General features: G+C 37.2%; 2 protein-coding genes across 4 annotated transcripts; one reads left to right on the top strand and one right to left on the bottom strand.

The window, feature by feature from the left end:
- The first annotated feature begins 453 nt into the window (after positions 1–453).
- LOC112574145 (protein arginine N-methyltransferase 2-like) lies at positions 454–5,081 on the top strand. Of its 2 annotated transcripts, none has more exons than XM_025255021.1 (9): positions 454–695; positions 1,118–1,297; positions 1,659–1,748; positions 2,022–2,093; positions 2,427–2,591; positions 3,007–3,182; positions 3,571–3,837; positions 4,265–4,427; positions 4,639–5,081. In XM_025255021.1, the coding sequence occupies exons 1-9, from the start codon at positions 510–512 to the stop codon at positions 4,675–4,677; spliced, it is 1,338 nt and encodes a 445-aa protein (XP_025110806.1). In that variant the 5' UTR covers positions 454–509; the 3' UTR covers positions 4,678–5,081. The 2 variants fall into 2 exon arrangements, with proteins under 2 accessions (XP_025110806.1, XP_025110815.1); XM_025255030.1 differs by having other exon boundaries at positions 569–695; positions 1,118–1,260; positions 4,639–5,079.
- A 190-nt stretch (positions 5,082–5,271) lies between these two features.
- Positions 5,272–10,834, bottom strand: LOC112574158. Of its 2 annotated transcripts, XM_025255041.1 has the most exons (5): positions 10,198–10,834; positions 8,455–8,685; positions 7,089–7,166; positions 6,722–6,893; positions 5,272–5,893 (listed from the first exon to the last, which is right to left on the bottom strand). In XM_025255041.1, exons 2-5 carry the CDS (start codon positions 8,665–8,667, stop codon positions 5,538–5,540), a joined length of 819 nt encoding a protein of 272 aa, XP_025110826.1. In that variant the 5' UTR covers positions 8,668–8,685; positions 10,198–10,834; the 3' UTR covers positions 5,272–5,537. The 2 variants fall into 2 exon arrangements, with proteins under 2 accessions (XP_025110826.1, XP_025110834.1); XM_025255049.1 differs by lacking the exon at positions 10,198–10,834 and having other exon boundaries at positions 8,455–8,784.
- Positions 10,835–11,519: the final 685 nt, after the last annotated feature.

Raw genomic sequence — 11,519 nt, 5'->3', positions numbered from 1 at the left:
TGCATCTGGGTTGGCGATACGTGCTGCAGTCAGCATAAAACTTAACAAATTTAATTGCTATCTGTGAAACGAAAAATATAACACAGTATGATGATGATGATGTAGTTTTATAGCGCGCTAGTATCCGCATCACAAAGATGCGCTCAATGCGCGGTAAATTTATTTATTTTATTATTTTATTATTATTTATTTTTAAATTTATTTTTACAGTACAAATTTATTTGTCTCAGATGGCAGTTATGGCGAAGCTCACACATCTATAACTAATCATTAACACATGAATAGCACAGCAACATCATCATGCACTGAAACCCCGCAGATCATCATTAACCGCCCGGAGCTGTGAGATGTACACATCATCAATGGGAGCATGAACGTGTATTTAGTTCGTGATGGGAGTTTACATGTAAGGGGAGAGTACTAACATCACTTTGATAGCTAAGAAATTAGAGTTATGTCCCTTTGAAAGCAGTTCGAAGTCGTGTCATGCTCGATGTCAGGTGAAACCTATGGACGAAGATGCATGCGGTCAGAAGCTGCACAACGATATCTGCGTCAGAGATACCGACGGCAGCGATCAAGGTATTAATCAGACATCCGACAACTTTGCTACCCTGTCTTTGGATGCAACGGATGATGACGAGGCCGAAATCATGTACGCAGTCGGCGATTTCCTTGGGAATGGCAACAATCAGGTGAAGTTTAAACTCTGCCCAGTTTATTTTTTAGTTTACTTTTTTGTGTTCCGCTTATGAATTTTTTCTTCTCTTTTTTTAAAAAAAGCTGCTTTTGTTTTTTGCACATATCTGCATATTTTTCTTCAGTTTGATCTAGTGACTACAGTAACTGATATTTCAGCCACTTCAGCACTGTCATAATATTGCTGTTATGGATTAGTATACAGAGTTTAAACAAATGTTTTACATGCAGAACTAAATCCACTGAACAGATCAGTTATGTTTTTGAGACGGAAATAACAAAAGAATATGTTAAATCCAGAAACTGAGTTCATTGCTTCATATAAGTAGTTGAGATTGTACTTTTTGATTTTATGTAATGTTCTAATTTTTTTTATTTGTGAGCATTATGACAAGCATCAGTCTGATTTTTTTTCCAGTTAAGCTTTAAAGCTGGAGATTCACTGAAAATCATTCAGAAATGTTCAGAGCATTGGTACTGGGCAGAGCTGAATGGTATTGTTGGATATGCCCCAGTCAATCACCTGGCTCCAAACCACCCAACACTGCATCAAATATGCTGGCAAGATGACGAGTACTTTGAGAGCTATGGCAAACTGGTCATTCTGATCATCATTTCTTTCTTTCTTTGAATGAATTTATTTCCTTTTTATTTCTTCTGCAAACATATTGATCGTTGAAAAATTCCTGCTGTTTTTGTACAACGTATACTGTCCTGCTTCTATGAGAGCCAAAAAATGCTTGATTGATGTTAATATGTTAGTTTTAACAAACCATCAAAGTTAATGTTGTAGCAAGAGCTCAACTTTGATAACTTGTTATAAATACCATTCACAAGCATGCTGGTCTTTTCCTCGTTATAGTCTGATTAAAATATGATAAATGATACAGAACTGTAAAGAAACTGTTGCGACTGTACCATATAGAGAGCTGAATGTCAGTTATTTGTTTTGCCATCAGAAATTGCATCACGAAATGCTGAGTGACAAGCCACGCACTTTTGCCTACAAGTCCGCCATCCTGAATAATGCTCACCTGCTGAAGGACAAGGTTTGGAACTAGAAGTGTTGTTACTTTTTTTTTATATGTCACTTGATTCAGTTTTAAAGAGGCTGGGAAAAAGTCAGTTTTGTATTATTTTTAGCTAGTATTATTTAATCAGGGTAGGAAATTCCATGATCTTGTGTATATTATTTATGTATTTCTAAAAGACTTAGTCTACTGACTAATATAATTTGTTGGTTTTCATCTACTGCTTGTTCAGGGCCTAATATTTGAATGCATTAGAGTTTAAGGGACTTATGCTTGCCTTAATGAATGCAGGTAATACTTGATGTTGGTTGTGGCACAGGGATCCTAAGTTTGATGTGTGCCAAACATGGACATCCCAAACAGGTAAGCAATTTCTTTTATAATTTTTTTTTAATACGAGTTACTAACATCCTGTTGACTGTTAAAGGTCACACTACTAGAATTAGTGAAACTAAAAGTTCTGTCATGTGATGATTCAACTCTTTGCATTCCAGATTCAGAGATTTTGCCATGCAGATATTGTTTTTCAAATGCACATGTTCAAGTTAACTGTACAGATTAAGGCAAGTTATTTACAAAGTCTGATAAATTGGTTCATCAGTAAAATAACAATTCTTTAGAATTGTTAAGACAATACTGAATGTTCTTTAATATAGAAAACAAGTATTATTATGTTTTGAGCTACATTGTTTGCAGGTGTATGCTGTGGAAGCTAGTGATCTAGCTGTGTACACTAAAGAGGTGGTAGAGAACAATGGCATGTCAGACAAAGTGACAGTACTCCATGATTTTGTGGAAAACATCAACATGGATAGTCCTGTAGATCTTATCATCTCAGAATGGATGGGTACACTTCTTTTGGTAAGTCAGGTTCAAGAGTTGTAGCATCTAGAGGTATCCTGTTATAATTGTTATTATGTTGACCATTATCTATACTTTTAGGTGTAAAATATATTGTGGAAAGCAGTTCTCCTTCCCCCAATTTTTTTTAGGAAACATTTAAAATATTTTTAATGTTTTATGATCAGTGATGAAAGTGCTGACCTATCTTGTGGTAATTGTTCAAAAAGGAAGAGTGGTGGTTATTGGTAGTTCCTGAAGCTTTGCAAATTTAACGTTGCCTGTAATTGTATAAGTGAACTATTATTTTCCAGTTGCTAGTGTTGAGTGCATGCTTAATAGTAATACATTATACAGTATTGTTTGTGATTATTGCATGCTTATAGTACAACATTACACAAACTAGTTGGAGTCAAATTGAACATTCTGTCATCAGTTTGAAATGATGATTGAATCAGTGCTGATTGCTCGTGACAAATATCTGGCACCTTATGGCACCATGTGGCCTTCTTCTGCCAGTCTCTTTCTTATGCCTGTGTCAGCTGTTGATGAATACCAGGACCTCATTGATTTTTGGACCTGCCAGTATGACTTCAATCTATCTTGCCTCAAGTATGTTGTTATCATACCTACTTTGACGAGATTGAATGTGGCATATTTTGTTTGGCTATTATGAGCATGTTTTTGGATGTGTGTCTGTATCTATGCATGCAGTTTATGTGTTACTATCATCATATTTAGTGTTTAGCATAATATTAAAAAAACCAGAATATTATGTATTTTTTCAAGGACAGCATTAATACTGCTGCATTTTGAGTATGGCTTATAGTTGACTGTGTATTATTATGTTGTTCAGTCTTTTGGAAATAGAAGATGTGATGAGAATATTTAAACAGTAGAACTAGAAGGAAGCTAGTCTTCTGTGTCTTGCCCAAATGAGCAGCATTTTAATAGCCAGAGAGATGTAACATTGTCTTGTATAAAGTGTTTATCTTTTCAGGCCTCTTGCTTTGGAAGAATTCCTTCAAAAACCCAACCATGGCTACATACTAAAGCGAAAAGATTGCCTTTCAGTTGAGGCTAAGCTTTTGGAGTTAGATATCCACCAGGTCAGAGTAGAAGACTTGGAGGAGATTGTCAGTCACTTTGATTTTTGTATTGACAGGTCTGGAATTCTGCATGGCTTTTGCACATGGTTTCAGGTAGATTTTCAGGGTTTGGATCCCAGCATTGAAACAACATCACTCAACACTGGACCTGATAATGAGTAGGTGATGGCAGAAATATGAGGAAAAAGTAAATTTAGGCAGATTTAATAGGTGTCTGTGGACATTTAAGATAATGCACTTTCTATGCAACAGCAAAGTGGTAACAGTTGCCAGGTATTGCTAAAATGGCATTTGTCTTTTATCTTCCCTATAAATTATGCATCTGATGTCAAGTTCAAGTTGACTTTTATCATTTTACCATTTTGTTGTTGTGATATGTTTGTGTTTGTGTGTTGGGTGGTTTCTTTATGGAAATGGTTGTCGATATTTTATATATAATACTTAGAAGGTGTTGTGATCAAAGTGATGCACTTTTTTGTCTATTACTATTTTATTTTATCTGCTCAAAATTAATTGTGGACAGTGTGTACTAATAAGAAGTTACAACTGAACTACATTTAATTTTGTGTTGTTTTGCTGTTTCAGGCCAACTCACTGGAAGCAAAATCTTTTCATGCTTGACAATGGGCTGGTTGTAGAGAAGGGGGATAATGTGCAAGGTTATGCCAAAATTTCTCGCCATGCAGAGTGGCGTCGGCACTTGCGTCTATTTATATGTTTCACACACAAACATTTATCTTCAGGCAAAGTGAGTTTGAATGTTTTTCTTTTCACAAAGCTGCTTTGTTGTTACACGTTAATACACATTCATTTTTTATATTGTCTAAACAAGATTAATCTATTAATGTGAACAATTTTCAGACTTTGAGTTTGCTCTGAGATGAAATCTTGATTTGGACATGAAGAATAGAAATGAAAAGTTAATAAAACTGATGTAGTTTGGATTTATTTCATTGCAGATAACAAGCCATGAAAAATTATTCTATGTATGGAGATAATGTTACGATTTGGCTAAGACAAAGAAAATATTGAGATAGTGTTACATCCCAGGAACATCCGTCCTTTGATAGAATCCATTGGTAATCTGTGATTTGCCTTGCATTATTCACATATATCTCAAACTTCCTGTAATTAGTATACTTGAAATTTAGCAAATCAAATTCAGTTATTTTATAATGAATTTACTTAAACAAATGTACAGTGTGTAGAGGTTGAAGTGCAATCTGTTGTGCTGTTAGAACTTTATTTAGTTTGACATTTCTTACATGTGATTGGTCTAATTGTCAACTGTAAAAACAGATTATTTTTCATCATTTATCTTGAGAGTTCTGAAGCTTTCAGTTATTTAGATTCATATGTAATATTCATGCTCAGAAATGGTAAAAAATACTGAAGTGGGAAATAAAATATTGTATGTGAACAATAACCAGCCATGATCATGGTTAAATGCATGACAGTACATGTATTTACAAATATTTAGAAAGCCTGGAGACAAAGTGGGGACATGCAGGCTAGGTGGGCCAGCTTGGCAAGAAACACAACTGATGGTTGTGACTTCATCTAAGACATTTCTATTATTTTCACATAAAAATTATGGCTATTTAAGTGATTTTGAAACTTGTGCAAGAAAGTAGCCATAGGAAATTCCCCTTTCTGCATTGGTAAGTCATATATTTCTTATGTTTTGGGAAATATCGTAGCTTTACCTAATCATTAGAACCAAAATTTTCACCATTAGTACTTTAATTAACCCCAGTTTCCTATAAAAGAAAATATTTGAAAACAGCAATCCCTACCACCTTACACTTTGATGAAACAATCATTTTGTACAAAAGTTTTCTGCTGTTTATAACTGGTTTCAGTATCGAAACATGGTCGCTAGCAAGCATCCCAAAACTACAAGCGAAACCCTATATATGCAAGACACACATGCCTCACAAGGAGGGACACTAGGATCAAAACATTCTGAGGTACATTTTGGTGGTTTGTAGTCTTCGCATTTGTCTTTTGATTTTGCACAGGTACCGTTGGGAATGAGGTAGCCCTCCGGCCAGCTCTTTCCCTTTGTTGTTTGGATATCGACAACAGTCTTATTAATGTCGGGGAGGAAACAGCAGGTATATTTGTCGGTGCCGTTGTAGGTGGTTTTGGAAGCCATAAAGTGAACACCCCACCGACCATTGCATTCCACATTTGGCTTCAGCACCACATGACCTGAAAAAATCCATAAAACTTCAGTGGCGCTTCATCAAGCGAGGGGCGTTCATACACATGCAGCTACAGTACTAATAGAAGTTTAAGGAATCATGGACGTACACACAGACTTCTATGATCTATATCTCTGGACTGGTGGCTGTTAAAGAGACCAACCATTTAAAGTTGTAAGCTGTCAGGTCTCGGCGAAACAGTAGTGAAATATTCGGAATCGCAATGCAGTTCTTACAGTGGACAATCGACTTGAAATGAATTTGCTACTTAGCTACTTTTTCTTTCTTTGGCAAAAGTCCTCAAACTCCACTTCCTACAACGGACCCCAAAGCTTGAGCTTTTGTACCTCCGTCAAGAAGAGTTTTCATCGTCTTCTCAGGACGCCAAAGTTAAACCGAAAGCCGATTTAAGATTTGGCCGCGTTATAAAAGTTAACGTTGGAAAAGTGTGTGTGTGTGTAGGGTTCCTCTGCAAGCAGATCAGAAATACACTTTCGTGGGAGGAATGACAATCATTGCAACAGGAACAACAATATATGATAACGGCAAGGAAATAAAACCACACAAGGAGCAACAACAATAACAGCATATTGCACAGCAGGAACAAACACGTGGTCTACAACAGAAACAACAATAATGAAATACTAATGATATAATTGATAATATATAACTAATGACAATTAGAAGCGATTATCATCCGTTGATGTTTAAAATGTTCAGGCCGGCGAGGTATGAAGAACCCTGTCATCGAGGGCAACTACACATTTTTGAATTATTACTAGATTGAAATCAACACCGTTTGATCATCAATACTTGCTTGAAAACATGTTCTAACCTGTCAAATAGATGAAGACAAAGACAACTGCCGCTGCAATGAGGAGGAACAGGAGTGACAACCACAACGTCAGGCAACAGCAAACTCGTCGACGGCGGCGGCGAATTACCTTTCTTGGGTCGTCTCGATTGCCTCCCTTGGGGGGATTCTCCACGACCTCCTTGCTGTGTACCTTGAAAACATGGATATTCGCTGTTTTACAAAACAGGAAAATGGCAGGACAATAAGTTTAAATGTACAGATAGAAGCCAGACACTACGTGAATAATATAAAGAAACTTTGATGAAGATTCAAGACTTCAAGAACGCCTATCGTGTTTGAATATGTGCACACATTTTATCATAGGTGTGTATAAGCAGGCCAGTACCTTCGAGGACATCGACGTACCGCAACAAAAGCAACAGCATCCTCCATGGTTTTTTTTCTTTCTGCTCTTCAAAGGGCCCTGCAAGCCAAAAGATGTTGAGTTCGAGAACAGTTGAAGCTGTCAATAACTATTAAGTGCATTAAGTCGAAGTTCAGACCAGCATCAACAACAGCACTGAATGCAGTGCTTAGTAAAGAATGTAAAGCTGTGATTCTTAGATCATGTTTTATTATTATTAACAATTATTTTTGTTATCGTTGAACTAGTAAAGATTTCTTGGCAACATAATGGTCTTCCGTGATTGCGGTGGCTCATAAGGTCATGGGAACTCGATGTTGCACTGACCGAATGAGGCTTTAATAACATTTAACCCGAGTGTCAGTCTCGTCAGCTCTACAAAGTTAGACATCGTGAACATAGCTTTCTTTTAAAAAAAGAAATAAATAACAAAAATAAAAATAAAAAGATGTGCGCCCTTTGGCGGAGTCTTAATGAGATCTTAAAGGGATAAAATGATCGCGAAAGTCGGGTGGCAGAGACACGAGGTTCACTCGACACGTAGCCATGTTTGTCTCAGACTGAGCCACCTGATCAACTCACCGTCGATACATAATATGTATGTGTCACATACGAGACAACACGAAAAAACAATTAAAGGAGTGTCTGGGCTTTAGCTGCAGAAGAAAAAAAAATTTGGTGAGCGAGAAAGGTTTTATAAATATGGTGCGAATAAAAAACTTCCTAAATGAATCAAGGGATTTGAAAATCGTCAAGAGAACTTACTCGAAGCCATGTATATCACATAGGTTGGAGGAATTTCCGGTGTGATTCGAGACAAAGGCAAGGTACTGACACAAAAGGCTTCGACTTCAAAATCTCTTTTCAGCTTTTCTTGCTCTGGGCCCAGCCTGCTACTCTATATGAGCTGGGTAGCTGGGATAACCGAAGACTACGTTTCCTTATTCGTGGACTTGGAGTAGGCCAAATTGTTTTACCAGGCAGTATTTCATAGGTGTCCTCTAGCGATAACATTTTCCCACTTAAGGTAAGCTTGGCGGAGATCGTGACCGACTTAGTACAACAAAAGAAAACACCGAATTTTTATCGACATTAAAAAATACCCACGTTAAGACGATTTAGCAATGGGTAAATGCCTATGTCCATGAATACAAACCCAGATCTACAAATTTGGAATAGCATTAATGGGGTACAGATATGACCACAGAACAAATATACCGAACCTCAACTTTTTATGCATCTACGAATCTAGAATGGCGGTAATGACACTATGTGACACCCTCACAAAAAAGAAAAAAAAAAAAACACACACACAAAAAAAGACTTAATTAAAAACAGCTAACCCCACCTTTCGGTCCATCTCTTTTCGCCATTTTTCGTAATCTTCTCGAGCGGAAAGTTGAGGTTGCCATTCGTAGTTAAGAGGCGCAACTCCTCTTGGGGACTTGACGCCCCACCACCATTCTAGTCCCTCGTCAGTCCTGGAACTGTCTGCTTCTGTTTCCACTGGCTTCCGGAAATAACTTTTAGGCCATTCAAGTGCCCCGCTTGATATAGGCATTCTTGAGCCTCTAGTAGTCTAGTACATAATACATACCTACATAATATGCATATACACACATACCGACATAAACACGTGGGATATGTATCCATTATGTACCTGTTTCCCCCACCCCATATCAACACGGCGGCTGCCTTTAGCACTGCATTGCATCAGCGCATTAAATCAAACTAGCTAAAAAATAGGATGAATTAATGGTTGAGGCGAGTAAATCTTTTTTTAAAGCGGTTTTAATTCGTCATAAAATATTTATTCCTAAAAACTGTTCTGTTTGTGTTATACACACCTCACAAAAAATAGACTTGTTGATTGGGCAACATATCATTAGTACACATCAGTGTCTTCAGTAGTTAAAACTATGCTTGCACCATGTCAGACATCCATCACTGTTTATTGCCCTATATTTTACAGGTGAAATTTAGGTTACAAAATATTTTTGAAACATTCACAACAAATTAGTGGTACCAGGGTGCTCCGCTAATTTTTCTGTGAATATGTCATGTTTAACTCGAGTTTGCCTTTAATGAAAAGAAAGAACAGAAAGCCAACCGCAAGAGAAATTAGGAAAGATGGACAGATACAAGAGGGAGACGGGAAAGAGACAGAGACGGAAAAGCGAGAGAAAGAAAGCTCACATTCTCAAAGTTAGTCTCTTCGGAAGGAAAAGAAAAAAATATGGAAACATTAAAGTTGTATGAAGGATGTAGCTAGGCTGCAAGTAGTTGGCAGTCACAACACAGGGACTGTTTGTGGTTTTACACACCCCAGCGGGGAGGCAGACGCCATTAAAACGAGAACACTGATCTTAAAGTAAGAAGGCGAAAATTCCGTCATTTGATATTTGTTTTATAGCTATAATACTCAGATAGAATTTGTCAAGATAACTTTAATATGGTAAACAAAACTGACATTTTGGACCATTCTGTGATGTAGTCTTAATGTTCAGTTTCAGAATCGGGACGGCGGGAGTAAATGTACTTATCTTCTACTTGGATAAAACTTGTTAAATGTTAACAGATTTGTGTTCACTTCTGTTTGTGTGTCCAGAGAAACGAGTTAAAAATAAAAGAAATTTTACACAGTTAATAAACTGTTGTTCGTCAGAATCTGCACTGAGTATAGTTACAAAATTTTCTTAAAATGTCTTTATTTTTCAATGGCCATCGGTCCATAAAGAAGAAGCATAACAAATCGTCAACAGTGTTTTTACAATTACAGAAGATAAAAAAGAAAGCGCTATAAACTAGAATGTAAATAAATAAGGAATGTTATAACAATAACAACAATAATAATAATTAGTAATAACAATGCAAATAGACACTTGGGAGGGGGGTGTAGGGGAAGGGGATATGAGGAATGAAGGGAAATAACAAGCGTTTGGCTTTCTGGTAAACGGGAAAATTATTCTGTGCGTTTAGCCCAAACTATACCGCTAATTACAACATAGCTACGCTATCTAAAAAGAAAAAAAAATCAACAAACATTGACTCTTATCTCTACTTTTAAAAATTATAAAATTGTAACAAATACCTTGTTATTTTCCTCACCAAAATCCAGAGCAGTGTATAGTGTAACCTGCTGCCGTGACACGTAGAGTAGCCTGCAGCTGTACAACGGAACAAAGTTACCTGGCTAAGAAACAGTCTACACTACCTTTCTTGACTGCCAAGAGTCTCTGGGTGGAACAGAACGTTTGGACAGGTGGTGGATTCTGTCTCTCCTATACTCTGCTACTTGGCTCAAAGATGTTTGGGACTTCAAAGGTACCGTTTTCGTCCCCGAGGTGCAGCACGTTTAAGTTTAGTTTTTTTTTATATGCAAAACATTTTTTTTCAACTCATTTCCTAACGCAGTCATCATTAATCCGACTTTTTTTTTCGTAAAATCTTACTTGTAAAATCCAATGGGTCAGTTTGATATCCTGATCATGCCGCCAGCGGCAACATTCCTGTGCAGAAGACGTTTATAAAGCAATTCATTTGCTTACACAAGGGTATCTTGGCAGCCATGATAAGGTGGAGAAAAGCACAAGACTCGTTTATTTGAAGTTGACAGCACACCTTTACAAACAACAGCATGAGTCGACGTCGTTGTAAAGTCTCCACCAAGATATGACCGACCGGCCCTCTACAGGCTCTCTACACCTCACACAAGGGCGTCAGCTGTGCTCCACACATTAATAAAAGTATAAATGACATTATTAGCAGCGCATTTTCTGTATTTTCGCCATCCATTTGAAATATCGCTTTGGAATCTGATTGCTGTCCGTGGGTGACCCCACGCTGTGATTGATCAGCGAACATTCGGTGTGCTGGGGTACAGGACACTACCGCCAACTGTAGCGCGGGGGGATAAGCTAAAGTGACTGTATGGCTTGAGTGTGGAGTTGGTGAGAAATTGCTTACTGTTTATTTGACTATATTTTACATGTTAATTATTTGAAATGCGATTTACTTTTGGTCTGGATTTAACCATGGTTTTATGTGACAGCATTTTAAATATTAAGGACTCAACGTTTTATTTTTTTGTTTGTTGTATATTCTATGAAGGAAAATGTGCTCCGTGATGACATTTTGCAGGAAAATTTTATTTATGTGTTATGAAATTGTTGGAGAATTACAGAGATGTGAGTAATGATAAGGAAGTGGAAGTATTTCGTACAGGTTGTTGTTTGTAGTTTGCAGACTACTCCGCATTTATAGCTTGTCACATCCCTCCCTCCTCACACACACACACACACAAACACACATATACACAATCTTCGACACATGCAGTCTCCGGAACATAAATCCATTTTGAAAGTTACAGCAGAAAAAGTAGAAGAAATTAGTAAGAGACGAATGTTGGACAAG

The sequence above is a fragment of the Pomacea canaliculata genome, linkage group LG1 (genome assembly GCF_003073045.1).
Source record: "Pomacea canaliculata isolate SZHN2017 linkage group LG1, ASM307304v1, whole genome shotgun sequence".
NCBI classification, from domain to species: Eukaryota; Metazoa; Mollusca; class Gastropoda; order Architaenioglossa; family Ampullariidae; genus Pomacea; species Pomacea canaliculata.
This window is presented reverse-complemented; position numbering and strand designations above follow the sequence as displayed.